The sequence below is a fragment of the Candidozyma auris genome, chromosome 3 (genome assembly GCF_003013715.1).
Source record: "Candidozyma auris chromosome 3, complete sequence".
In the NCBI taxonomy this organism is placed as follows: domain Eukaryota; kingdom Fungi; phylum Ascomycota; class Pichiomycetes; order Serinales; family Metschnikowiaceae; genus Candidozyma; species Candidozyma auris.
In genome coordinates, this window is record NC_072814.1 from 2,312,999 (window position 1) to 2,336,890 (window position 23,892).

Here is a 23,892-nt window from a genome sequence, read left to right on the forward strand (position 1 = left end):
GCTCTTTACTCTAGTCTAGTCGTGCCTTGCGAGTAAACAAGTTCGACCACAGATGATCGTAAATGTTCACAGAACATTTGGGGTTGAGAAGAACCGGGGCCAATATAATCAGCCATTCGTGGGGCAACAAGGAAGAAATCTTCTTACACGATTCTTCCACGGTGAACCCACATTTCACACAGGTATGCATGACTTTTGGTCGTTCTTTAATGACGATAGTAAGATTTGGAACTTGCAGCAAGTACCGCAAAAGGTACTCGAACGTATTGTTCGAAGGTTCCTCTGGAGGAGGTCCAATATCAAGCGAGGCCAGCTCGCTATCCTCGCGGATCACCTCTAGAGTGCGTTTTTCATGCTGGTGGCTAAAATCGTGGAACAAATCGAAGTTGACGAGGACAATCTCTCGCAAGCCACTGTACGAGCCTTGTCCAGAACAAACTAACTTGAAGAAACTGTTGAATTTGGCGAAATTGAATGTCTTGCCCGAAGTGTAAAATACTTTGGATCCAATATCTATGACAAGGCGTGATAGGCGCCCGTTCAGTTTTATAGAGTCAATGAGCGACAAGTCTGCTCCATTCTCTAGTTCTAATAGCAGAAGCAGACAAGTGCTTGAAAACAAGCCGGTGCAACGGCGCTTTGTTGGTCGTTTGGTGTCGGTATAAATACATGCACAGGCAACAAGAGACCCCACTGAGAGCTTTAGTTCCCAGGCATCACCTAGTAGCTTCCCCTCGTTGAGCACAAAGTTGTCTAGTCGTAGTTCGTCAATGTGGTCAAATACGTGAGCAAAGATCAGCATCTGGCCCACCTTGAACGGGATGGTCCATCCAGACTGCGCTGTCAACACTAAACGTTCTAGCGTTCTTGCAGGTGCTTGCCTCTTGAATGGGAACTTTGGCAGAGACGTAGGAGCCATGAACTCGACGGGAAACTCAAACTGCGGCGAGATCTCGCTAATGACCACTTCCTTCAAGCCGTAGGCTTCGTTCAAAAGGCACTTGAAGTGAGTCACCCACGTATCGTACATTGACGAGCTGCGATTGACGTTTTCAACATTGTAAGTGCCAGCAATTTTCGTCAGCGACAGCGCCAGGTTATTTGTGGGCGGATTGACAAAATGCACCTTCCGTAGGTAGTTTATCATTGAACTTGGTTCATTCAAGCCAAAACGTCTTGCCAACGACGTGCGCAGCGATAAGTGGATGGCAGCAAACCGAAGGAAATGGGCTGTCAGCTTGAAAATGACGCTATGGTAGACGTAGTTCTTGCACACGATATTGTGAAACTTCTGGCACACCATCGATAGGCGAAGTAAGGTAGCGATGTCTGAGGCTAGGTAGCCAAAAATGAGCAGCAAAATCTCGTACGGAAGCGAGTGGAGGTGCAAAGGAGGGTATTTCGGGGAGCCAGGTTTGGACGAGGCCACCTTGCGGCGGCCCATGAGCTGGTACTTTTTCATTGCATGAAGAAGAAGTGGGTGGTACAAGGTTAGCGCTGCCAGATAGACATGTTGGGCCACACTTCTGCAGGAAACGTGGGTGGGAGGTACTTGAAGGATGTGTCAAAACAGGTGGTGAAAGTCTCGGTAAGAGATCTTTTTGTGGAGTGAAGTGGAATTTTCAATTTCTTCGACGTTTTACATTGCTTTTTCTTTGTTGATTGTTTTCGGCGACGAACAGTATTGTTTCTGTTTCTGTGGCAGGCTTCCATGCGTCAGATTTCGCAGCCACGGCTGAGAGAAAGAGGAAGGTAGAGTGAGAGAGAGAGATTGATGGTGGCGGTGAAACGTGGCGAAAAACTCAGCGCTTCTTATTTGTTATCAGGAGACTGAGAAACTGTTAAAAGTGAGAGGAGTGATGTGGATTAATGTGGAAAGGACCATCATATGAATCCACAGCTCCAAGATGGACATGTGAATCTGTTAGCAGAGTGAGTAAGACAGAGGGGTGTTCAAATAAAGAATGAAGAGGGATCTTGGCCTCACAGCTCTTTGTGGATGTGTCGTGAGTGCTGAGTGTGTAAGATTGTGTTTGCAGTAAAGGGAATTCTAGATGGAGCGCAAAAACAAAACTTCATGGGGTTGTTGGGGGGCTTCAGCCAGCTTTCTAGCTCCATTTGTGAATTATCTGACGTTTAAAATAGATGGTAAAGCTGTGGTAGTGATCTAGTTTTGAAAGGGTCCGTATTGTGTGCCCCCTCCTTGATATCATGTAGCTCCCTAACTGAATAAACTACCAGCCATTTTAATACTAGGACATGCCTGTTCTTTATACATTATGAAGCCCATTGAGATATCACCGAATCTCTCAGATATTTATTTGCTTACATATTCGTGCTGGTGGTACAGGACACTGAGCCTTAGATGTAATTACATCAGACCCACTTGGGTAGACTGCAAAAGATGTTCTCGACACAACCAAGGCAGGTGAATTTTGTTTCATCTTAAGATTTTTTTATCTGAAGATCCGCTGGCCTATTCCTTGATCTCGTATGAAGAAAGTAGCACCCTCGTAATCAGAATGGCTGCAAACCACTTACAGAGCTCAAGTCGATCACATAAACTACTTCCAGAGCAAAGCACATTCGTCTTCATCAAATGAAAACACCATGTGCCCTCAAAACTCGATTTCAAAGCAAAAAATGAACCATTGGCCGTCTTCTTCCCCAGACCGTCCTGCATGGGCCTGGTATCAACTCCCACCCATCAAGCTCATTGCAATCCACACTTCTATCAAAACTTTACAAATCCTTCATGGCAGACGAACAGAGGGCGCTTTTGGAGCGTCTCATGGGCAAAGACGCCCTAATACTGCCGCAGCCTCGACGGAAAGAAGTCGAACTCACATCCCCCAAAGTGTGCAAAGCGTTTCTCGTAGGAAGCTGCCCTCACGACATTTTCGAAGGAACGAAGCTCAATATAGGGAAATGTCCTAATTTGCATCTTACCAAACATAAGCTCGAATATGAGTATAGAACAAAGACGCTTGGGGAGGAGTTGCCCGACTTCGAGTACGAGTACTACAAAATCTTGCACAAGTGGCTAGCGGAGATTGACTTCACCATTGAGACGGCGTTGAAACGATTAGAAAATACTCCCGAGGAGAAGGAGAAGATTGCCTCAGTTACACGTCAGCTCGATGAGTTAGATGTGAAAATCGGGCTCATGACTCTGGAGATCACCCAATTGGGGAAAGCGAAAGAAATCACGATGGCACTAAAACAGACTATCGCCTTGGACAAACTCCTACGAGAAAGAGATGTTTTGGCAGAACAAGCAAGGGTAATTGCAGAGAACGTTGGTCAGACAGCCCAGCAGAAACTTCAAGTCTGTGAAGTATGCGGAGCATACTTATCCAGACTCGATAACGACAGACGATTAGCTGATCATTTCGTGGGCAAAATCCACTTGGGATACGAACTGATGCGTATGACTTACAATACTTTAAAAAAGAAGTATGGTTGATGGATATACTTATTCTGTCTTCTCTTCGTCCTTCTTTTCTATGTCCAAGTGGAGATTGCCCACCTTGGACTCCGACTTGTAGCCGAGAGCGCTCAACCTGTCGGCCAAAATTGGGTGGGAGTGGTTGTAGGAAGAGTACAACCAATCGGTGTTCATGGAGCTCAAGTTTTCTGTGCACATGGTAATCAAGGAGGTAGCCAACTCATCCTTGTAGCCTTGCTTCTCGGCGTATGCATCTGCCTGGTATTCGTTCTTTCTAGACAAGAGGTTGCTGAAGAATTGCACAAGACAGTTGATAGGGGAGCTCACGTAGCTGAAAAGCATAAATGCAACCAATGGGGGCCCGTTGGCAGGGAAAGCGAAGGACTGGAAGAGCGATTTGTTGGTGAGGAACGCAGAAAACAAGACAAACGTGATGGCAACCGAGAGTTGGGAGAAGGCCATCATTTGTGGCAAATGGTTCAATCTCCAGTGGCCGATCTCGTGGGCCAACACGGCTACCACCTGGGGCACGGTGCTTTGTTCAATCAAGGTGTCGTAAAGCAAAATCTTCTTGCTCCAGGGCAAGCCGACAAACATGGCGTTTGAGTGGGCACTTCTTGTGGAACCATCAATGACATACAAGTGAGTGAGAGGAAACTCGTTTCTCTTTGCCAATGCTTCAATCTCTGTTTTCAATTCGCCATCCTCCAATGGAGTCATTTTATAGAATAATGGGAGAATCAAGATAGGGAAAAGGGTCATGAGGATCAATTGCGCCGCCAAGGTCAAGCCCATGGCGTATTTAACAAACCCGGGGCCGTAGGCATCAACAATTCTCAAAAACAAGTAGATAAAAGGCGAAGAGAGGGTAATTCCGATGACAAGCGATTTCACTGTATCCTTCACAAATGTTGTAAGCGTGGTCTTATTGAACCCCCATTCCTGCTCAAGAACAAAGGTCTTATAGTAGGACAAGGGCAATTCCTCCAATGTGGAGATGACGGAGTTGATGGCGAAAAATACAATGCTCTGCAGCATCACACTAGCACCAAAAAACCTACCAATGAATTGCACACCGCCTAAGCGACTAGAAACGCAACCAGCCACGGACCAAAGGCGAGGCAACAAGTCGAATTTGAGAACAGCTAAATCCTTCAACAAATCAATTGCATCTGAAACAAAGCCGAATCTTGACTTTGCTCGAGAGTAAGCTTGACTCTTGTGAAACACCTCTGGGGTAAATTCTTTTTCGATCGAAGCTGGCGGTTTCGTTCTATGGTAGACTTGATATTGTCTGTAGTTGATGTACGTTTCAAAGGCGTATTTGCCAATTAAAAGAGACGTGACAATCGCCTTCCAGTTGATGGATGGGTTGTCTAGATATGTCTGGGGTTAGTAGAAATTCATCATCTGGAAAATTTGAGCAGGCATACCGCAAATGACTGAAGCATGGTGATGGAGGTTCTTAACGTGTTTTTAGGAGAAATTATATAGGGGAATGTAGACCCGTACACCAGCTTACCCCGGGAGCAGAAGCACTCCTTCAAGTTCGGTCTTTTTCAGCGATTTGAATTTTTTTTACAAAGTAGGATGTTTTCTTGAGACTGGATGGTGCTTGGAATTTTTTTCTTGTGTTCTATTCTACTGTATGTGGCCTGTTTCTTTGAAGCTCAGTCGACCCCTACGTAGTGGTAGTTTTGCAGCCATTCCAGAACCCAGCCAATGGACAAAAAAAGCTCGTGCCTCCAATTCGGTTTCTAAAAAATATGTGAACCACTTGCAAGTGCTAGACGTTCTTTGGAATATCTCAGTGGAGATCACTGACAGTATCTGCCAAGTACATAGTGTGGGATAGTTCAACTTCCAGAATTACAAGTTTTCATAAAGAATAGAGGATGGACAGTAGGCTTTAATGTGACTCAAGAGCCATTCGGCTACAGGTCATACATTACCTAACCGAAAATTGCTTACCATGTTAATTGCGTTGTCAAAGAGATGATTGGCTCAATTGAAGTAGATCCAAAACCTAATGGTACTAAATGAGTTGGCTCGAAGCAAAAAATGTAAAAGAATGATTGTCTTGGTGGTCTGCTGTAAGGAATTTATTATTGCTCGTCTTTTGCGACAAAATCGTTCTAGTCTTCAAGGTTTCAAATTGCCAGTTGGATCTCCATTCTGGCACTTACAAATTTCCCACGTCTAACTTCTGCAGTGAAGCCTCGAGAACAATCAAGCCGAAGAATAATAGCCCTAAAACACCTTGAGCCACATATATGGAAAAGTCGATGTGTCCTAGGACCTCTTTTTGGCTAGAGCAAGTAATATCTGAAGATGTTGTCAGCATCGGAGAAGCTCTTCCGGTAGCCAAAGATTGTAACGACACTAGTTTGAAACAATACAATCATTGAATTGTAACTAAAGGCTCCAGCATCTATTATACTGCTTACTTGCTAGAGAATTTTATCTCTCCCACTACACAATACTTCCTCGCACATTTTGCAGCCATTTCCCACCTTTTGTACTTCCACCATCATGGCTACATTCACTCCAGATACCCTTGACCGTTTTATTGACAACTACAATGAGAGCAATGCCCCAGAAAGATTCCAGAAACGCACGATGCTCCCACACGATCTTTTTCATCTAATTTATCTATGTCACATCGTCCACCTTCTTGTCACCATGTTTACCCTTGAAGTGATAATCGACTTACCCATGATTTTCTATATCACCAAAGGAATTGTTTGTTATTCTGTACGTATTAGTCTCTATTGAATTTGGAACCCGCCACTAACACTAGCCTATGCTTGGCGTTATAACTCGCTTATCAATGGAGAAGATCACAATACCTAGGTACAGAGTAATCTCGGTGTGCTTTGTGGTCATGATAGCCATGACCGGCTTGCAAATCAGTTGCATTGTTGAAATTCAACGGATGATGGCGTCGTTTACCTCTGGAAACTTGGTGTTGTTGATGTTCGTCGACATCTTTTCCCTCATGACCCTCATTTTTACTCTATGTTTTCACGGCGGAGAAATCTACCTCTTCAGACGCAATTTACACTGGCAAATCAACCGAAAAAGCTTCCAGAGAGGGCACAGAATTGGCGAAGCCCAAGATGCTTCCTTGAACTTGCAGAAATTGGAGAGAGCCTACCTTCGGTAGTTGCAAGATCACGAAGGCCCAATCAATAAGTATAGAGCCTTCTCGATGATATTGATGTTTCCACCTTAAGTTCTGTTGTTGAATAAGTCATTCTCAATGGCCCATTTCTTCTATTTCCTACCTTGTAGTTTCCAGGAATGGTTGCAAAATGAGCATAGAGTGCAGAAAATGGGATTCACAGAATTCATTTCAGTACCATAAATCGAGACGCATTACTTGGTGAAGCCTTCTTGACTTATCTTTTTTTCTATCACGTCCTTAACACCCTTCCTCTGATGGTAACGTTGCACCTAATAATGTTGCAAAAATGAGGCTCGCTTCAACCTCCCATCTTTCACCTACTACCACAAAAAGTTCAAAACTCGAAGCGCCATGCCAATCCGTGCATAGGAGTACTTCTTAGCAGCTTCAATTGAGCATTTTGTCAGTGTTTTCAACAAAGTCGCCATTCCGCTTACGCAACATCGAGGTTTAAAATCCACGAGTGGTAATTGGTCCAGTCCTGCAAGCTCTGGCTGCAAAATGCCCAGCACCTGCCTTCAATACACCATCACTCGTACTATTGAGTACATATCTCAACAAAGAGTAAGGATCTGATTTAAACTGAAGCTCTCCATGACTCTCTCTAGATTTTTCACCTTCATACTACCCAAACTATTTCTTCCATCGTCACATTCCCGCTTCTGTCCAACGTCTGGCATTCCTCGAGAAATTCTCGCCCACATGCAGAATCAGGTACCAGGAACCGTCCAACAGACCCACTCTTTTCCACCTATCATCTGAGATTTGCAAAATCTGATACCATCACTGAAACCCCCTTCTCTTCTTTCAGGTTAACTTCCTCTTCTCCGTCAAATTCTGCCCACTTCAACCCAAATCACTCGCGCTTCCTTATTTTTTCACTTTCCGAGGACCGCGCTCAAATCTTCAACCTACACCTCCACCGTCTACATCACTTACAACCACCAATGTCGGAGTCGTGGAAGATTAATCGAATCCTCAATGAGCTCATGACGAAGCCGCTGAGCTCCCGCAATAAGCTTGACGCTACAACGGCCCAGTCGTACGCAGCAGCGCTCAAGCCAAACATCTTGGCTGCCGAGGACCAGGATAAGGTCAACTCGATCCTGGTGCTAGCTAAGCTCTTGCAGTGCTCTGCAGGTACGGCCAACTTGAACTTATCGCTGGTTTTCGACGAGGAGTTATTTCTGACGCTTCTCGAAACCGCCAGAAAGACGAACCTGCCGGACTTGTACAGGGCGATTCTTCTGATCTGCCTGACCTCGATTCTGGGACTGATCTACCCGCTGGCGTCCAACGAAGCATCCATTGAGGTACATCTCCCGCTCTACAGGGCCCTTGTGACTCATTTGGACGCGATCGATATGATCACGGGCAGATTGTCCACAGCTGATGTCAAGACGTTGCTCTACTCGGTGCATTTGGTCACTGGGTTGATTAAACGGGCATTGAAGTTTAGGTACGACAAAATCATCACGTTGGCGGGTCGTTTGAAGCACGTGAAGTTCTTCGCTACCGTGGCCAACCAGAGTGACTCGTCAGACCAGATGCTCCAAGAAGCTGTGGCCCAGCTTGAATATTACTACTTTTACTTGAACGAGTATCTTCAAAATACTGAGTTTGATCTTCTGATAGAGTCTCATCAGGTCATGATGCGTAATCTTTTTGAGTTCTTGGACGTTTCTTTGAACGAGTTTGGCACTCCTGCTCTGACGGCTGAGTATGTCAAGGCTGGCTTCACGGCAGACCCAAGGAAGTTTGTCGCAGAAAACTTCTCCATTCTTTTAGCCATGGACTTGAAGATCTTCTTAAAGGACCAAAATATGATGTTCAAGAAAAGGTTTCACGAGGAGTTGATCATGAGCGACCACAACAGAACATTTCCCTTATACCACTTCATTTCGCAGTGCACTAAGCTCTGGATCAACGTGTTTCATGACAAAAAGCGTTACCCTCGTCTAAACGTTCATATTCTCTCATGGGAGCTTTTCATCTACTATTCCATGTACAATTGCTTGTTGTTGTGGCAGGATACGAAAGCGCAATTGGAGAATGACGAAGATATGATGGGCATTGTCAAGCTTCTTCAAGCCAACGTCAAGTACTTGGAGGAGAGTCTTGGCCAGGATCTACAGATAGAGGATGCCTTGGAGGTGTTCACCAGACGTACCTCTGAGCAAATTAGACACTACCAGATTCTAGAAATGAAGCGTCAGCACAGAGCCAAATGGAGTCCGTATTTTCTGGAGTTCGACGAGACTTTACAAAGAGAAGTCATGGATTTTGTGTATGAGCAACGTGTTATGCAACTTCTTAAGGGGTCATGGGTACTCACAGAGTCTCATGCGGAGGGGCTCAAGGCCAAGTCGGGCAGCCACTCAAGCGACAGCAGCTACTACTTTCTCATGCTCAGCCCGAACAGAAAGGCAATTTTGTACAAAAGATTTGCTGAAAAGCCAACTTTGAAGCCTTCTTTGGAGGAAATGGAAAGTCTGTATGTGGAATTGAAGGATATTGCTCATTACACATCCACAAGAATTGGGCAATCGTTGGGTGAAGAAGATAAAGCCAAGAATAGCAGGTTGATCTCGGTGAAAGGTTCCATTTGTTATGAAAGACTTACTCTTCTCGACAAGAATGAGAAGCCATTGCTCACCTTTTTTACTGACTCGGAAATGAAAAAAGCTGTGTGGTTGGACGGACTTAAGATGTTGAAGGGCTCATTGGGATTCAGTGAGCTTTCTGCTGAAACTACTTCGCAGCTTGCTTCACTTAAGGATATTAGGAAAAACACTCAACTTTTAGTTCTAGAAGGAAAAGCCTTTGTGGATGTTGAGTTTGACGGCGGAAGCGATGACGAGTACTACGATCTTTCAGAGTTGAGAAAAGTTACTGAAGGATTCCACTATGCCTCGAATGCCAGAGTTATGTAGTTTTGACGGAGGTATCGTTCGAACCAAAAGGTGAGGAAAGTAAAGCCTCTGCCGCAACTTTAGAGGCAATTTTAAAGACAGCTATGGTTAATCATGGTGAAAGAATTCGAGGGCACCTCGAATGACGCTCGTCTGGTAACTAGACTCTTGCTTAGAGCCCCTGTAAAATGGGTCCCGCACACGAAAATGAGAAAGTCTTATTTTAGATTGATAATTGGCCCAAGGCAACTATGCATAATGCTTTCAAAAAGTCTGACGCTTAAATGCTTTGGCGTTCCCCAATCTGACTTCCTCAAAGTCGTTGAGTCTGAACTGTACGTACTTAATGGGTCAATGTACATTAAATGGGCCATATTTCTAGTTTCAAATACAAATATCCTATGATCTAGCTGTGAGTTCTCATCTCTTATTTCGAATAGTGATCATTCTAAAGTACAACATACGCATTTCATTTCCAACTTTATAGCTTGATAATCTAGCTTTTTGCGGCCGTTATCGCGCATCTTATTTTCCACACAAAGATCCCTCTACGGTCCCTAGGAATACCTTTTTAGTTTTTACTAACGATGAATCTTGAAAATTAGAAACTTCCCAGTCCAGAAAAAAGTTCTAGCTGTTGTTGAAGTTGATGTTTGATTTCTTCTGACCCCAATCATCTATGATAATATCTTCGATTCTTGCACCATCAAACCTAATAAGCAAGATAAAGTATGGACTAATCAACTAGCTAAGGCATGTAACTAATATGAGCATTTACTCTAGGTGAACGGTTGCGCCAATTATGGGTTATATGGTTTCCTTGTTTTCACGTGATTAATCACGTGCGATGCACACTACAAAGCGATGAGCATCCCATAGTATTTTCCAAGTCGAAGAGACTGGTCAATTTCCTGTTACTGATGGCTCGAACAAAAAGAACAAAAAAAGGTGCCGTTTCCAAAGGTCCGGAGAAGAAGGCCGTCAAAGATGATCTTATGTTGACCATCGAGAGTGGCTCCGAAGATGAGACCCTCGTGCCTGAAGAACCTGAGTCCGAGGAAGAAAAGCCTAAAGAGAATGAGGAAGAAGATGATATAAATCCTGAGTTCAAATTTTCTCTAGACGGATTCGAGACGACAAATACTGCTGATGGATGGGATTTCAGAGTCGCTGAGGAGAATACCGAAACCAAAAGAAAGGATGTCAACTTGGACGATATTTTGAGGAGCAAAGGTGGTCTTACAGGGCTTGTAGGAACAGAAGGAAACGAGAAGGACAAAGAAAAGGAAAACAACAAGAGCGATAACGAGAGTGAGACCGAGAGTGACAACGAGAGTGACAACGAGAGCGCTGATGAAGAAGAGGACGAGAACGAGGCCAATAACTCTGACGATGACGAATTGGCTATGGATGGATTTGGGATGAATGTGAAGGAGAGTGAGGACGAGAATGAAGAAGAGGAAGAAGTTCAGGAAGATGAGGACAAGGAAGACGAAGACAATGCAAGTGACTCCGAGTCCAATGAGGATGAAGATTCAGAGGAGGCAATCGCCAATTTCTACGAAAAGGCGGAGGAGTCGCAAAAACACACCTCTTTCCAGACCCTTGACCTCTCACGTCCCGTACTCAAAGGTTTGGCAAATCTTGGCTACGTGAAGCCTTCTCCTATCCAGTCTGCCTCCATACCCATTGCCTTAATGGGCAAAGATATAGTGGCCGGTGCCGTGACTGGTTCTGGTAAAACTGCAGCATACATGATCCCAGTGATCGAGCGTCTTCTTTACAAGCCCACCAAAGTGCCCCTGACAAGAGTGGTGGTGTTGACACCCACAAGAGAATTGGCCATACAGGTATGTGATGTGGGTAAAAAGATTGGCCGTTTCATCAACAATTTATCCCTAGGATTGGCTGTTGGTGGTTTGAACTTGCGCCAGCAGGAGCAGCAGTTGAAACTGAGACCTGATATTGTGGTGGCAACACCTGGTCGTCTTATTGACCATATCAGAAACTCGGCGTCTTTCTCGCTAGATGCTTTGGAAATCTTGATCATGGATGAGGCCGACAGAATGCTCGAAGAGGGTTTTCAGGCAGAGTTGACGGAAATCTTGACGCTCATTCCAAAGCACCAGAGACAGACCATGTTGTTCTCTGCTACGATGAACACGAAAATCCAGGACTTGATCCAGTTGTCGTTGAACAAACCAGTGAGAATCATGATCGATCCTCCCAAATCGGCAGCGTCGAAATTGGTGCAAGAGTTTGTTCGTATTAGAAAGAAAGACGAAATGAAGCCTGCCCTTTTGTTCCATCTTCTTAAGATCTTGGACCCAGCACAGCAGAATCGAACGGTGGTGTTTGTTTCACGTAAGGAGACGGCCCACAGACTCAGAATCATTCTTGGTTTGCTCGGTATGAAGGTATCTGAATTACATGGATCGCTTTCTCAGGAACAGCGTCTCAATAACGTCAGTGACTTCAAGAGCTTGGCAGTCCCGGTGCTTATCTGTACCGATTTGGCTGCTCGTGGTTTGGATATTCCAAAAATCGAGATGGTTGTCAACTACGATATGCCCAAGACCCACGAGATTTACTTGCACAGAGTCGGTAGAACAGCCAGAGCAGGAAGAGAAGGTCGCTCTATAACGTTTGTTGGAGAAGCAGCCGCAGATAGAAACATTGTCAAGGCGGCGATCAAGTCATTGGAGGAAGACAAAAAGAGCGGCAAAGCGGTGTCAAGAAACGTTGAGTGGGAAGAGGTCGAAAAAATCAATAAGATTGTTGAAGACAAGAAAGAGGTTGTGGAAGAAGTGTTGGTTGAAGAGAAGCTGCAAAAGGAGCTCTTGACGGCCGAGATGGAGTTGACCAAGGCAGACAACCTCATAAAGCACGGCAAGGAGATTCAGTCGAGGCCCAAGAGAACGTGGTTCGAAACTGAAGCAGAGAAGAAGAAACACCAGTCGGAGGCCATGCAACAGCTCACAAAGAACAAGCACCACCTCAATGCCAAAAAGAGAAAACAGAAGGAGGGAAGGAGCGAGGGTCCCAGCTGGAAAAAGACCAAAGCCGTCAGAATGGCCACGCAGGGTAAGCCCAGGAACGCCAATGGCAGCAAAAAGGGCAAAAAGGGCAAAAAATGATCGAGGAGTGAGTGATAGTGGAGAAGGGCCAAGAGCTCTTCGAAGAATGTATGATAGACTAGCATCGCATAGATAAAAAAGGATGATTCAAGATAGTGTAGGCAAAGGACTATCTTAGGGCACACGAAAATTATTGAAATTTATCAGAAACCATTTGTTTTAGACCCCTACACTTCATGTAGTTGACTACCTTTAACTGTTTCTGTGATGTATTGCGCCTATTCTCGATTTCGCAGCCATTTTCTCTAGATTCTATTGAAATTGCCAACCCACACCAAATACCTTCACAACATCACATTATTGTCTCAAACGTTGAAGGTAGCAAACTTGAGGGCACTCACACCCATTTGCACCTTTTGATCACAATTTCCTTCCACCAGAAGCCAAACACTGCTCGACGATGATACCCACGTGACCGTGTGTCACGCTTTTCCAATTCACCGGTCTCGTATCAATACTTTGTGATCCCATCATCAACGCTTGTTCCTTCAATTCCAACAAACACCATATAATCATGTCCTGGTTCTCTGGCTACAGCCCTCTAGCGGGCAATGACAACGTGGCCACCTTAAATACTCAGAGCCCTGGCAAGATCCTGCTCCAAATCCTCGTGCTCCAGTGCTTTTACTACCTCACTGCCTTGATCATCTTCTACCTTGTGGCGCTGCTCAACGGGTATGACTTTAGCGTCGACTGGATCTTTTCGTGGGAGCTTATCGCCTCAGATAATGCCATGGGGCTTATTTTGTTTGCGATGTGGCTCGTGGACTCGCTTCTCTGCGTGTTGTTTGTCACCATCATAGTAGGAAGGTCCAAGTTGGCGTGGGACTTTGCTGTCACGGTGCATGTCATCAACTTGTGTGTGGTGTGGCTATACACCGGCAAGTTCCCTACGTCGTTGCTTTGGTGGTGTCTTCAGGTGCTCAGTGCAGTGATCTTGGTGACGCTATCGACGTATTCTACGCGTTGGAAGGAGCTCAGAACAACATTTTTCGATAACATGCTTGATCAACAGGAGAGGGGCGAGGTCAGGCACGACGACATCGCCATGAAGGACTTACCCCTGCAGCAGCTGCATTGAGTGAAGTTGACGATGGATGGAGGACCAGATAACATAAAAGATTGTTTAATTAGTAAGATACAGCTGGGAGCTGATCGTACATTTAGTCATGGGGATTGTAAAGACTATTTTCAATTCTGAAACGACATGGACATCGATTGAGGCGGTGTATGGCGTATGGTTCAAGTTTCGGGATCTTCAGTGGTGCCATAACACCACGAAATGTGGCTACTTTTCGACATTGTCTCCATTTAGATCCATCTGATTTCGCCAGACAACACCAGACAATGGCATTTCCTTGAGCCATATCATCGCTCCTAGGTATGACTTTTGGAATAGCTACGCTATGTCATGGGAAGCTACAGGGTTCACGAGCTTCCTTGCATGAAAATAGCGAGGTTCGATCAACTATTCAAGTGCGTATTTGCCATCTTCATGGCGATCTCCTCGGTCAAATCCAATCTACTCTATCGACCACTTACGGGAGATTCTCCCCATCAAAAGATCTCAGTGATAAAAAGTGTATCGATGCAAACCGAGGCTCCTTCCACAGCACCTGATTAAGTCTCTCGATGGAGTCCTCTCATTCCTCGGTTGAAGCCTTGAAAAGCCCCCTCAATACTTTCCTACAACCAGCGCTCGAAGAGGGAGAGAATACCAAATTAAGACAATCATGAAACAAGGTTGCGAAACAAACTCGCAATCTCTGGCATCAACCTCGGTGCCGAATTGAGATCCTTATTGTACTATTTGCAGCCAAGTACAGGGCGTCACATGAAACCGTATGCTCCTCACGCTCAAACGAAGATACTCTGAGATGCTTGCCTAATTTGAGGGGACGCCATTTGATATCAATATGCTCGGACAAGGAGGGGGGAAATTGAGACAACACCTTGAGGCCCTGTGATTGAGAAGATGAATTTCAAATCGCTCCAAGTGGCTCGAGGGCGACTACTATGAGCCCCAGGTGCGTGCACATAGGTGCGCCTGGGGTACTCCGAGCCGAATACGGTAAAAAGTTCGGCGGCCCATGGTGAGCCAACCTTGCTCCGCTAGCGAAATATAGGCGGCATTGTATGCTGAATCACTAAGAAACGACTCCTCGGTGTTTCTCCTGGGAACAAGGCATGTTTGGGTTTTTGTTGTATGGTATCACATGGACCCCTTAATGTAGAAAGGAAGTTCGCGGGGGTGCTCCCCGCGTTATCGGCCATATAAAGAACCGACCTCGCCTGCGCTAAAACCGCATACACCTCATCGAAACCAGAAACAAAAATCGGTATTCATGTCTGACGAATCACTTGCTGAGGAGGGCTTCTACGGCTCCGAACTCTTCGACTTCATGAAATCAATTGTCGACGATGACCCTGATTTGAAGAAGAAATCAATTGCCAAAGTCAGTTCTGTGTGTGTGATCACCTTGAAGAACAACAAGGGCGAGACCAAGTCGTGGTTGTTGGACTTCAAGAAGAATGGCACTGTCTCCAAGATCGATGGCAAGATCCCCAAGAGCGACATTCACTTGACGTTGAAGGATGTGGATTTCGTGAAGTTGATCAACAACGAGGCCAACCCACAGAGAATGTTCATGGCAGGCAAGATGAAGATCAAGGGCAATTTGATGAAGGCGGCGTCCATTGAGCCCTTCTTGCGTGAAGTGGACCCCAGAACCAAGAATGAAAAGGCCAAGTTGTAAGGTACATATGGCGCTGAATGTTATTATGAATGAATCCAAGCTGAAAAGGAAGTCTAGTGTAGGAAAGTGTCTATTGTATGCAAATTACTACTACAGCAAGGGATTCGGAAACATTATACTACAGCGGAATTTGGAAAGAAATTTGCTCGATCACAGGAATAGCCAGTGGCTAAGGGCTTGCCACCCTGAATAATTCCGCCTCACTACAATGATGTAGGGCGTACCGTATGCCCTACAAATGCTATCATATAATTTATTACTGCACCGGAAAATACATATCATATAAACCTACTCCATGGCCAACCAGCAGCCGGTAGCGAGCGTGGTGGTCAACTGTGAGACCTGGCGAGGTGGGTATCTGTCGGGCTCAGGGTAATGATCGTAGAGCTTGTCAAACTCCATCATGAATCTGGCAATCACGTAGGAAGCCTCAGTGATGGCGAATTGCTGGCCCAAGCAAATTCTGGGGCCACCGTTAAAAGGCAAGTATGCCCAACCAGGCTTCAAGCTTCTGTCGGCCCATCTGTCTGGTCTGAATTCGTGGGCGTCCTTGCCGTAGTACTTCTCGTTACGGTGGGTACAACTCACCAAGTAACCAATGCAAGTGCCCTTTTCAATAAACACAGGCTTGTCACCGTTAGGGCCACCGCCACGAGGCAACGTCGTGTGCTTGTTGGCAAATCTGTAGTTGATGGGCACCGCAGGGTACAATCTGAGCACCTCGTTGATCACGTACTTCAAGAAGGTACACTTCTTGAGGGTCTCGAAGGTGATGTCCTCAATGTTGCCGGTGGAGCCCGTGCCAAACTTCTCCCTGATTTCAGCCTTCAACCTCTCGAACACGTCTGGGTTTCTGGCCAACTCGAAGAAGGTGAAGGTCATGAGCGACGCCGTGGTGTCTCTACCGGCAATCATAATGTTCAACAACTGGTCTCTCAACATCTTGGGGTCTCTGGTCTCCTTGACGAGCTCGTACAAGAAGACATAGCCGTCAGACACCTTCTCGATCTCTTCAGGGGACATGGCAAGGGCCTTCTGCACGTAGAAGTCGGCCAAGTTGTGGACAATTCTGGTGTTCTTCTTGAAGTCCCTTGGATAGTAGAACATGTACCACTTCTGCATCCACGCTCTGGTGGCCATGATCTCCTGGGCCCTGTTGAACGCCTCGTAGAACTGTCTCTCGCCTTCAAATGCTTCTGGGTGGTTTTCACCAATGCTTTCGTCCAAAAGCCCGTACACAGACTGGCCAAACAAGAATTCCGTAGAGGTGTCTACGGTAAACCTGTAGAAGAGCTCCTGCAAGTCGAACTTCTGGCCCTGGTACTTTCTCACATGTCTGAACAAATGCTGAACGTGCTTCTCAAGCGCCTGGGTGTGTGACACCTTCTCTCTGGAGAAGTTGGGTCTCAAGAGCGCGCGCAGGTGCTTCCATCCGCCATAGTCCAACGTGAACACACCATCACCCAAAACAGGCTTGAAATGAGAGTGTCTCAACGCCAACGCAAAGTCATTGAACTGCGTCGCCAACACGGCTCTCAAGTTCTCGGGGTCGATCGTCACAAATAGCGTATCGCCACCAATTCTCACTCTGTAGTTCTCGTGCTCCCCATAAAACTTGGTCCACAACCAGCCAACCAACTCGCCCTGGCTTTTTCTTCTAAACATAACAAGCGCCGGTCTCGAGTTGAACCAGCCTGATTTGGGGATCCACGGAGCCAACTCGGCGCCAAATCTCTTGCGCAAGTAAAAGATCTTCAAATTTCGATAGAGAGCATACAACAAAATGGCTGCGAAAAACACCCCCACGTAACCTGCAACGCCATACTGGGCCACTTTAGCGTTGGCCCTTAACGCGTGTTCTTTCACTTCTTGTACGAGCACCATGGTGGACAATTTGGTGGGGGAAAAACGGTGGATGATCCTTGACGCCTTATATGTTGTGCGGTGGGCATGTGAATGGTTTGAGGAGAGGGAGATAATGGAACAAAAGGGACGCAAGAATAGAGTGAGGGGAGGGCACGGAGTCGGCGGCGTGGTGCATAGTAGCAAGGGCGCTGCCGTACTGCATGCAAGCGAAGCGATCGGAGTGGACCAGCACCGATGAGGGTGGGTCTGACGGCTGTGGATAGGGAGGATGGAGACAGAACACGGTGCAAATGGTGGCGGATGAATGAGTGGGCTGGCCGAGACATCTTTAATATGGTCAATTGAGGTGGGGGCCGGAGGAAAATGGTGTTGCACAAAAGAGCGGCTGTGCACGTGATCGCGGTCACGTTTAACAATCGAACACCACTATTTTGCACCCTCTTCACATGCTACTTTGCTACCACTCGCTTAAAACCACCACACCGTTTCGGACGTACTTGTCTTATGTCCGGCCAAAACGTTACGCCGTGCTACTGTTGTTTATTCTGCAGCCTTTGTTACTTTGTCTAGATGACGCTTTGCACTGTTTCAAAGCATCAGATTGGCGGCAAAATCACTTCCTCGTGCATTTCGTGCAAAAAAGGTAAAAGGTCCTGTCCATGTGGCTATCTCACACCTACCTGCGCAACGGCCCTGGCCCAGATCTCCGAAGTGGGAGAAAATACCCCAAAGCATATTATGCTAATTATTGTAGACTTTTAAAATCTCGAGTTTAAACTTAAGTTTTAACCTCCATTTTGAATTGCAACCTCTGGCGTCCATCTCTTCAACATCATCGCTAAATCCGTCGCCATTGTCTCTGGCTCCAGATTTCGCCAGACGTCGCCAAACGTCTTCGTTGCTAATGAGCCATGTGAAAATGGTCCCAGGTGACACTTCTGCCTGAATATGGAGTGGGTGCTTGCAATTTCATGCTAATACGTCTGACAGCATTGTTCTCAAAGCCAGCCCACGCCAACAATGCTCGCCATAAGCGTCACAATGGGGGTGGGTGGTGAATGTGACATTGAAAACATGGCAAGCGGAAAAAGGCAATAAAAAGGCTACTAGTGTAGAGAAGCTTTTGCGAGAGATCGACGCCGGTGGGCAGAGAGGGACGAGGTGTGAGTTTTAGGTAGAGGAAATTTAAAACCACGAGCTGTGGGGGGGCTCTGGGCGTCTGAGGCTCTGAGACCCAATTCTGGGAGTTTTCACCAGAAGTCTAACGCTAATGCGGTTTCGTGAATACAAGACGCTTCCAAGCAAAATGTCATGTGAAGACGACGTGGATGTGAGATCAGCCAGTGGCGTTCGTTTGCCTCTGAGAAGCCCAACATTTGCACTGCCGCTAGAGTGAAGACGGAATTCCAGTGATGTTTTGTAATGTGCCCACGGTGGTTCTAAGCGTTTGAGTGGGTTTAGCAATGTAGTCCTTCTTCCAGATTGTGAGATGAAGTTTGGCTTGAAGGAACGGATTAGAAGTGCTTGATGCCTTGATTTGTTTGGAAGCTGCTGAATTGGCTTTTCATTTTTTTTTATCAGCATTCAAGTATTATACTGGCGGTTCTTGATCGCTGTAATGATTGACACTATTACGATTGGTTAGTGAATTTCTCTCATCCGCTGCTTGTTGAACTTCACTGGAGATTTATGAGTGGTATTGTTACAAACCGCTTCGGCAGGAGAAGGACCACGAACTCTTGAGGCTGCTAAAAGTCTTGAAATTATTGCTGGTGTCCACTCAATTTATCACTTCTATCGAAGATTTAATTCGTTTGGATTGCAAGGCTAGAGGACGAGATTAGAACCTCGAATGAAACTGAACATGGTCCGATTAACAGTGCTGAGATCCAATTTGAGTTGTCTTTATTCTTTTAATTAAAGGTGGCTACAGCACCAAATGCACAACTGACTCAATTTCTGATGCCGATAATCTTTCCTTGAAGACTATAAAAAGTCCTCTTGAACATTTGGCAAATGTGCGATGTCTAGCTTGGGGAAATTCTGAGCTTGTGGACTAAATAGAATCTATTTATCTATCATTTTTTTGCAGTTGATCTGAAACTCCCTGAATACTCGATAAGGGTTCACAGTTTCCATGGCCACAAAGAAACACTCCGCCGTGATCCATCTAACCCTCAGATGTCATATAGCTCAATTGACTGTATTTTTCCAAATGATTGATTCAGTGAATGCCTACCATCAAATCATCTATTAAACCTTTACCGAAAATGATATGGCAGTCTCGCTTTGTTCTTTAGCTGGGAGCCATTTAAGGCAGTGCTTTGGTTGTCAAGCCATTACATGTCTTTCAAAGCTTCTCCAAGACGCTTTGGAATTCGAATCGCTTTTTCTACTTACTTTTTCTTGTGTTTCTTGACTTGACAAGTGCTCAGCTGTAGATACAACTGCCCAATGGGAGGTACTTCGAGGAAACGGCTCACTATCCACAAAATATAACTGGAGTCGGAAGAATCCACTTCACGAAAAAACAGCAAAATTTTCTTTGAGTCGGCTTTTGCCAACCTAATTAGCTAAAAGCTCTTCACTCTGAAAAAAAAAAAAAAAAATAGACAAACCTTTCTCAGCTCTACTAACTCACTACATACCTCCAGATTCCCCCCCTCCGCACATCCATTAAGCTACACAATTCTCCATCCTCGCCAACTCCACAAAAAAGGCCAACTCCTAGGAAATTGGGCTAAGGAGAATAGATATGTCTCTCTTTTTTCAGATCCCTTTTTTTCAAACAAAGTAGTCTTTACGCCTACTCCCCTGATGCTCGTATTCTACCATCAGCGCGGCTGCAAAACAATTGGTGAATCCCTACCCAAAACTACAACACACACAATTCCATAAAATTCTGCCAAATTCCAGAGAAGTTCTATCACTCTCTTCAAGTCTCCACCATTCCGTGATTTCTCACTTTTCATAAACATCCATTTCCATTTTCCTCATCTCTTCCATCTCTCTCTTCTGAGGCGCAGTATCTGTTCCTGCAGCAGAGGCTCGTGTTTTAGCGTCAGAAGTGGTATTCAACCACCCCATTTGCAGACCTTATTCTTCAACCAAAATAAATCCTCCATCATGAAAGCGCTGCTGTTGGCGACGCTGGTAGTCACGAGACTCAAACAGCCTTCTCGTCGGTTGCTAATCTTGCTTGTGGTAATTGTGTGGATCAACGCCATGAACTTCTTCTTGTTCCACCACCGGCAGAAAACGTTTGCCTACTTGACCAATAAGTTCAATCAGATCAACCCCCTTAATAACTACGACGGCCATGCAATTCCCAAAAAACTCGTCGACAGCTTGACGGTTAAGTACTGGCTCAACGAAGAAAAGATCGTTTCTGACCCACGAAGAATCGAGAGACACGCGCTGAACTACGATAGTCTTTTTCCAAACATCCACTCGAGGAGGTGCTCCAGCTTGGTTTCCAAGACCGCTGTGACGCCTTTTTTAAGAACTTGTACGTGACAAGCGACTCAAAGTGGGCGCTAGACGCTCCAGACAGATTCAAGATAGACATGGAATATGAGATGCCTTGGGATGACTACAAGCGGAAGTATGAGAAGGAGGTGCGGGAGAGAATCGCAAAATCGCAGAACAAGGAACCTGACAAGGTTAGTGGAGACGATATCCACAAAGCCATTGCCAAAGTGTACGATGGCCTCAAAGACAAGGCCAAGAAAAACGAACAAGAGATGCGGGAACAGCTTGCGTACGGGCGCATCTTCAACAAGTGTTTTGTCACGAGAGACGAGCCTGGGAAAAACTGAGTCTGGATAAGTTTGCTTCTAGCCAGGCTCGTCTGGTGGGACGTTTCTCCGAGGCCCGGTATGTGGCTAATGAAGACGAAAGGAAGCTTTCTTCAGACAAATTCCCCGACTGTGCTGACCTTGAAACCAGAATGTTCCCCTGGCTTTCGTTTCAATTTCCAGTCTACGAGCGGTATTCGGGTCAGGTCTCTAAAACCCCACCAAATATGGAGAGCTATACCAACATAGCTGAGCTGTCTGCGAAACAATCGTCTGGCCAGCCTATTCGCTCCAAGCTCACCGGAAACAGACCCTGCTGGCTTAGCACATACAAGAACAGTCTCAATGGTAGAGGCATTGTAATTCCGTATGACGGCAAGCTGATGGACAATGCTGTGGCGCTCATACGACTTCTTCGTGCCCTTAACAATAAGTTGCCTATTCAGGTGGTTACGTACGGCCAGCTTGATGAACACCAGAAACAAGGATTCAGTGATGTTGCCAGAGCACCAATCCACGAGCTTCCTGAGAGCTACAAAAAAATCAAGGGCGCCGAGAATGTCGTGAGCCTGGATGACGGTCTTCCTCCACAGGAGTTGTGGTTTGTTGATGCCCTGGCGGCTCTCGTTCACGAGACAAAGGAGAAGTGGGACAGTTTCCCTCATCCATATTGGCTACTTTTGTCAATTCTTTTGAGGAGATGTTGCTTTTGGATCCAAGTGCTGTGCCATTGAAGAACCCTGAATACTTCTTCAACCTCGAGGGCTACAAACAGCATGGAGCTTACTTTACAGAGCCAAACCCTGGAGTAAAGTCAAGGAGAAAAACATTGACTTCTTCAACATCATGACACCTTCTCTCATTGACAAAGTTGTCTTTGATATCCCCATTTTGACACAGCAGACCTTGGATCTTCCATTTTGGGACGGTCTCAAGGAAGTGCAAGACTCAGGAGTAGTCGTCATCAACAAGCTTCGCCATTTCGCTACTGTCGTCACGTTGATGCAAGCAGGGGCATATTGGCCATTGGGTTATCGAGGCAACATCCAGCAAGAACTCTGGCTTGGTTTCGCTCTTGCTGGTGATGAGGACTTCACATTTAATAAACATTCTCCAGCAGCATTGGGCGACACTCTTCCTGATGAGGAAAAGTCCCCACAATTGTGCAGTGTTCACGCTGGACACTTTGACCCAGTAACATCCAATCTGCTTGCTTGGATGACTAGCGGCTTTGCAAATTGTCCCATTCGAAACCCGGATGTGGGCGATGACTTTGGGCTGGCCTTCAATTGGCATACTTTTGAGACGCCTGAGAACATGGTTGATTTCTACAAGAGCAAATTTCAGCCAAAGGCGGCCATCATCCCACCATATGTCAACACTGACAGCCTTGATTTGAAGAATGATGACAAGAACCCTACGAGGCCATGGGAGGCGGGCAAAGGTTGTGAGAACATGGTTTTTGTGCCAATGGGGAGATTGGTGGGTCTGGAAAGCACGGTCTGAACTTACAAAAGGGCAATTTCTTGAGCTAGACCCTAGAGAGGGATTTCATTGCCTTTTATGGAGACATTTGGATTGAATAAGACGCTTATAGACCGATTGATGTCGTTTGTGAGGCAAGTGCTTGCTAACTCCTATCATTAACGTTGTGGGAGTGATTCATGGGTGCAAAAGAACCGAGATGTATACTCCACAGCTAACTTGGCATAAGGGATGTGACGAACAACAGCCAAGCGCTGAAACCAAGGCGTTTGAAATGCGGTGGGGTCTAATCGTACCGTTCAAGACGCAAAAGACATTTTAGTTTCACCGCGCTTTATCACATGCAATTGGCCAAATGTTTAACACACACAGCATATATGATGGTGCCTGTTATTATAAGGTGTAAGGTTTTTAAAGACACCGTGAAGGAACGAAGGTGAAATTGTGACGCCCGAAATCAATCTGCCAAAGAAGTCCCCTCATTCTTTGGAAAAGCGTTGGTTGATACATGCCATCGTTCCTCTGGAGAACCTTGGTGGGTACAGAGTGCATCTCCCGTTTTGAGATACTTTTTGTATTCTTTTGGGGCGCTCTTTTGTGAGACTAGTTACCAGGAAAGCTCTTTTGAGCCACTTCCGTTCCAACCTTCTACGACTAATACACCATAGAGTACAGAGCCCGTCCATTGAATGAAATATTTATCAATAAATATAGATACAGCCCAATCAAATAGAGTAAAAGTTTGTTTTTATACTTTTTTCTTAAATACGTCATAAGTGCACTTTCAGTAGTGTCTATTCCTTATGCCTCACTTTTCCAAAAAGGGCATATTTGCAACCATTTCTCGCTCACTACTTTACAACCCACCACCACCGAACAGCCTCCACACCCTAAAACCCATCAATTTCTCATCTTCACTATCTACTGGTCTTCAATCGTATGGAGAAACAGTATTTGTAAAAATAAACTGCTTCCACTACATTTTCTCTGTCTGCTATCTACTCAACACAAACCTCCCTAGGTGGTGTCTGGGTTTCTTAGGTGGTGTCTGGGTTTTCTTAGGTGGTGTTTCTTAGGTGGTGTCTGGGTTTTTAGGTGGTGTCTGGGTTTCTTAGGTGGTGTCTTAGGTGGTGTCTGGGTTTCTTAGGTGGTGTCTGGGTTTTCTTAGGTGGTGTCTGGGTTTCTTAGGTGGTGTCTGGGTTTTCTTAGGTGGTGTCTGGGTTTTCTTAGGTGGTGTCTGCTCTTAGGTGGTGTCTGTTTCTTAGGTGTCTGGGCTTTTCTAGGTGGTAGCACACAACTGAACG

The 23,892-nt window shown here is 45.7% G+C and overlaps 11 protein-coding genes across 11 annotated transcripts; 8 read left to right on the top strand and 3 right to left on the bottom strand. All coding sequences in view use genetic code 12, as the record gives it.

Moving 5' to 3' along the window:
- Positions 1-10: 10 nt before the first annotated feature.
- Positions 11-1,462, bottom strand: CJI96_0003672 (uncharacterized protein; the record flags this gene model as incomplete). The annotated part of the gene is made up of 1 exon (XM_029033151.2): positions 11-1,462. The coding sequence occupies one exon, from the start codon at positions 1,460-1,462 to the stop codon at positions 11-13; it is 1,452 nt and encodes a 483-aa protein (XP_028891743.2).
- A 1,293-nt stretch (positions 1,463-2,755) lies between these two features.
- Positions 2,756-3,466, top strand: EXM2 (Exm2p; the record flags this gene model as incomplete). Its single annotated transcript, XM_029033150.2, has 1 exon — positions 2,756-3,466. One exon carries the CDS (start codon positions 2,756-2,758, stop codon positions 3,464-3,466), a length of 711 nt encoding a protein of 236 aa, XP_028891742.1.
- Positions 3,467-3,475: 9 nt separating this feature from the next.
- Positions 3,476-4,899, bottom strand: STE24 (zinc metalloprotease; the record flags this gene model as incomplete). The annotated part of the gene is made up of 2 exons (XM_029033149.2): positions 3,476-4,834; positions 4,882-4,899. The coding sequence occupies 2 exons, from the start codon at positions 4,897-4,899 to the stop codon at positions 3,476-3,478; spliced, it is 1,377 nt and encodes a 458-aa protein (XP_028891741.1).
- A 2,683-nt stretch (positions 4,900-7,582) lies between these two features.
- LMO1 (Lmo1p) lies at positions 7,583-9,568 on the top strand (the record flags this gene model as incomplete). Its single annotated transcript, XM_029033148.2, has 1 exon — positions 7,583-9,568. One exon carries the CDS (start codon positions 7,583-7,585, stop codon positions 9,566-9,568), a length of 1,986 nt encoding a protein of 661 aa, XP_028891740.2.
- Positions 9,569-10,467: 899 nt separating this feature from the next.
- On the top strand, positions 10,468-12,684 carry DRS1 (putative ATP-dependent RNA helicase; the record flags this gene model as incomplete). Its single annotated transcript, XM_029033147.2, has 1 exon — positions 10,468-12,684. The coding sequence occupies one exon, from the start codon at positions 10,468-10,470 to the stop codon at positions 12,682-12,684; it is 2,217 nt and encodes a 738-aa protein (XP_028891739.2).
- A 514-nt stretch (positions 12,685-13,198) lies between these two features.
- On the top strand, positions 13,199-13,765 carry SYS1 (Sys1p; the record flags this gene model as incomplete). The annotated part of the gene is made up of 1 exon (XM_029033146.2): positions 13,199-13,765. The coding sequence occupies one exon, from the start codon at positions 13,199-13,201 to the stop codon at positions 13,763-13,765; it is 567 nt and encodes a 188-aa protein (XP_028891738.2).
- A 1,264-nt stretch (positions 13,766-15,029) lies between these two features.
- On the top strand, positions 15,030-15,440 carry CJI96_0003678 (SCP2 sterol-binding domain-containing protein; the record flags this gene model as incomplete). The annotated part of the gene is made up of 1 exon (XM_029033145.2): positions 15,030-15,440. The coding sequence occupies one exon, from the start codon at positions 15,030-15,032 to the stop codon at positions 15,438-15,440; it is 411 nt and encodes a 136-aa protein (XP_028891737.1).
- A 288-nt stretch (positions 15,441-15,728) lies between these two features.
- On the bottom strand, positions 15,729-17,324 carry CJI96_0003679 (cytochrome P450; the record flags this gene model as incomplete). Its single annotated transcript, XM_029033144.2, has 1 exon — positions 15,729-17,324. The coding sequence occupies one exon, from the start codon at positions 17,322-17,324 to the stop codon at positions 15,729-15,731; it is 1,596 nt and encodes a 531-aa protein (XP_028891736.2).
- A 3,108-nt stretch (positions 17,325-20,432) lies between these two features.
- CJI96_0003680 (uncharacterized protein) lies at positions 20,433-21,124 on the top strand (the record flags this gene model as incomplete). The annotated part of the gene is made up of 2 exons (XM_054702139.1): positions 20,433-20,736; positions 20,787-21,124. 2 exons carry the CDS (start codon positions 20,433-20,435, stop codon positions 21,122-21,124), a joined length of 642 nt encoding a protein of 213 aa, XP_054558114.1.
- A 131-nt stretch (positions 21,125-21,255) lies between these two features.
- Positions 21,256-21,837, top strand: CJI96_0003681 (uncharacterized protein; the record flags this gene model as incomplete). Its single annotated transcript, XM_054702140.1, has 1 exon — positions 21,256-21,837. The coding sequence occupies one exon, from the start codon at positions 21,256-21,258 to the stop codon at positions 21,835-21,837; it is 582 nt and encodes a 193-aa protein (XP_054558115.1).
- Positions 21,838-21,949: 112 nt separating this feature from the next.
- CJI96_0003682 (uncharacterized protein) lies at positions 21,950-22,609 on the top strand (the record flags this gene model as incomplete). The annotated part of the gene is made up of 1 exon (XM_054702141.1): positions 21,950-22,609. One exon carries the CDS (start codon positions 21,950-21,952, stop codon positions 22,607-22,609), a length of 660 nt encoding a protein of 219 aa, XP_054558116.1.
- Between the last annotated feature and the right edge of the window lie 1,283 nt (positions 22,610-23,892).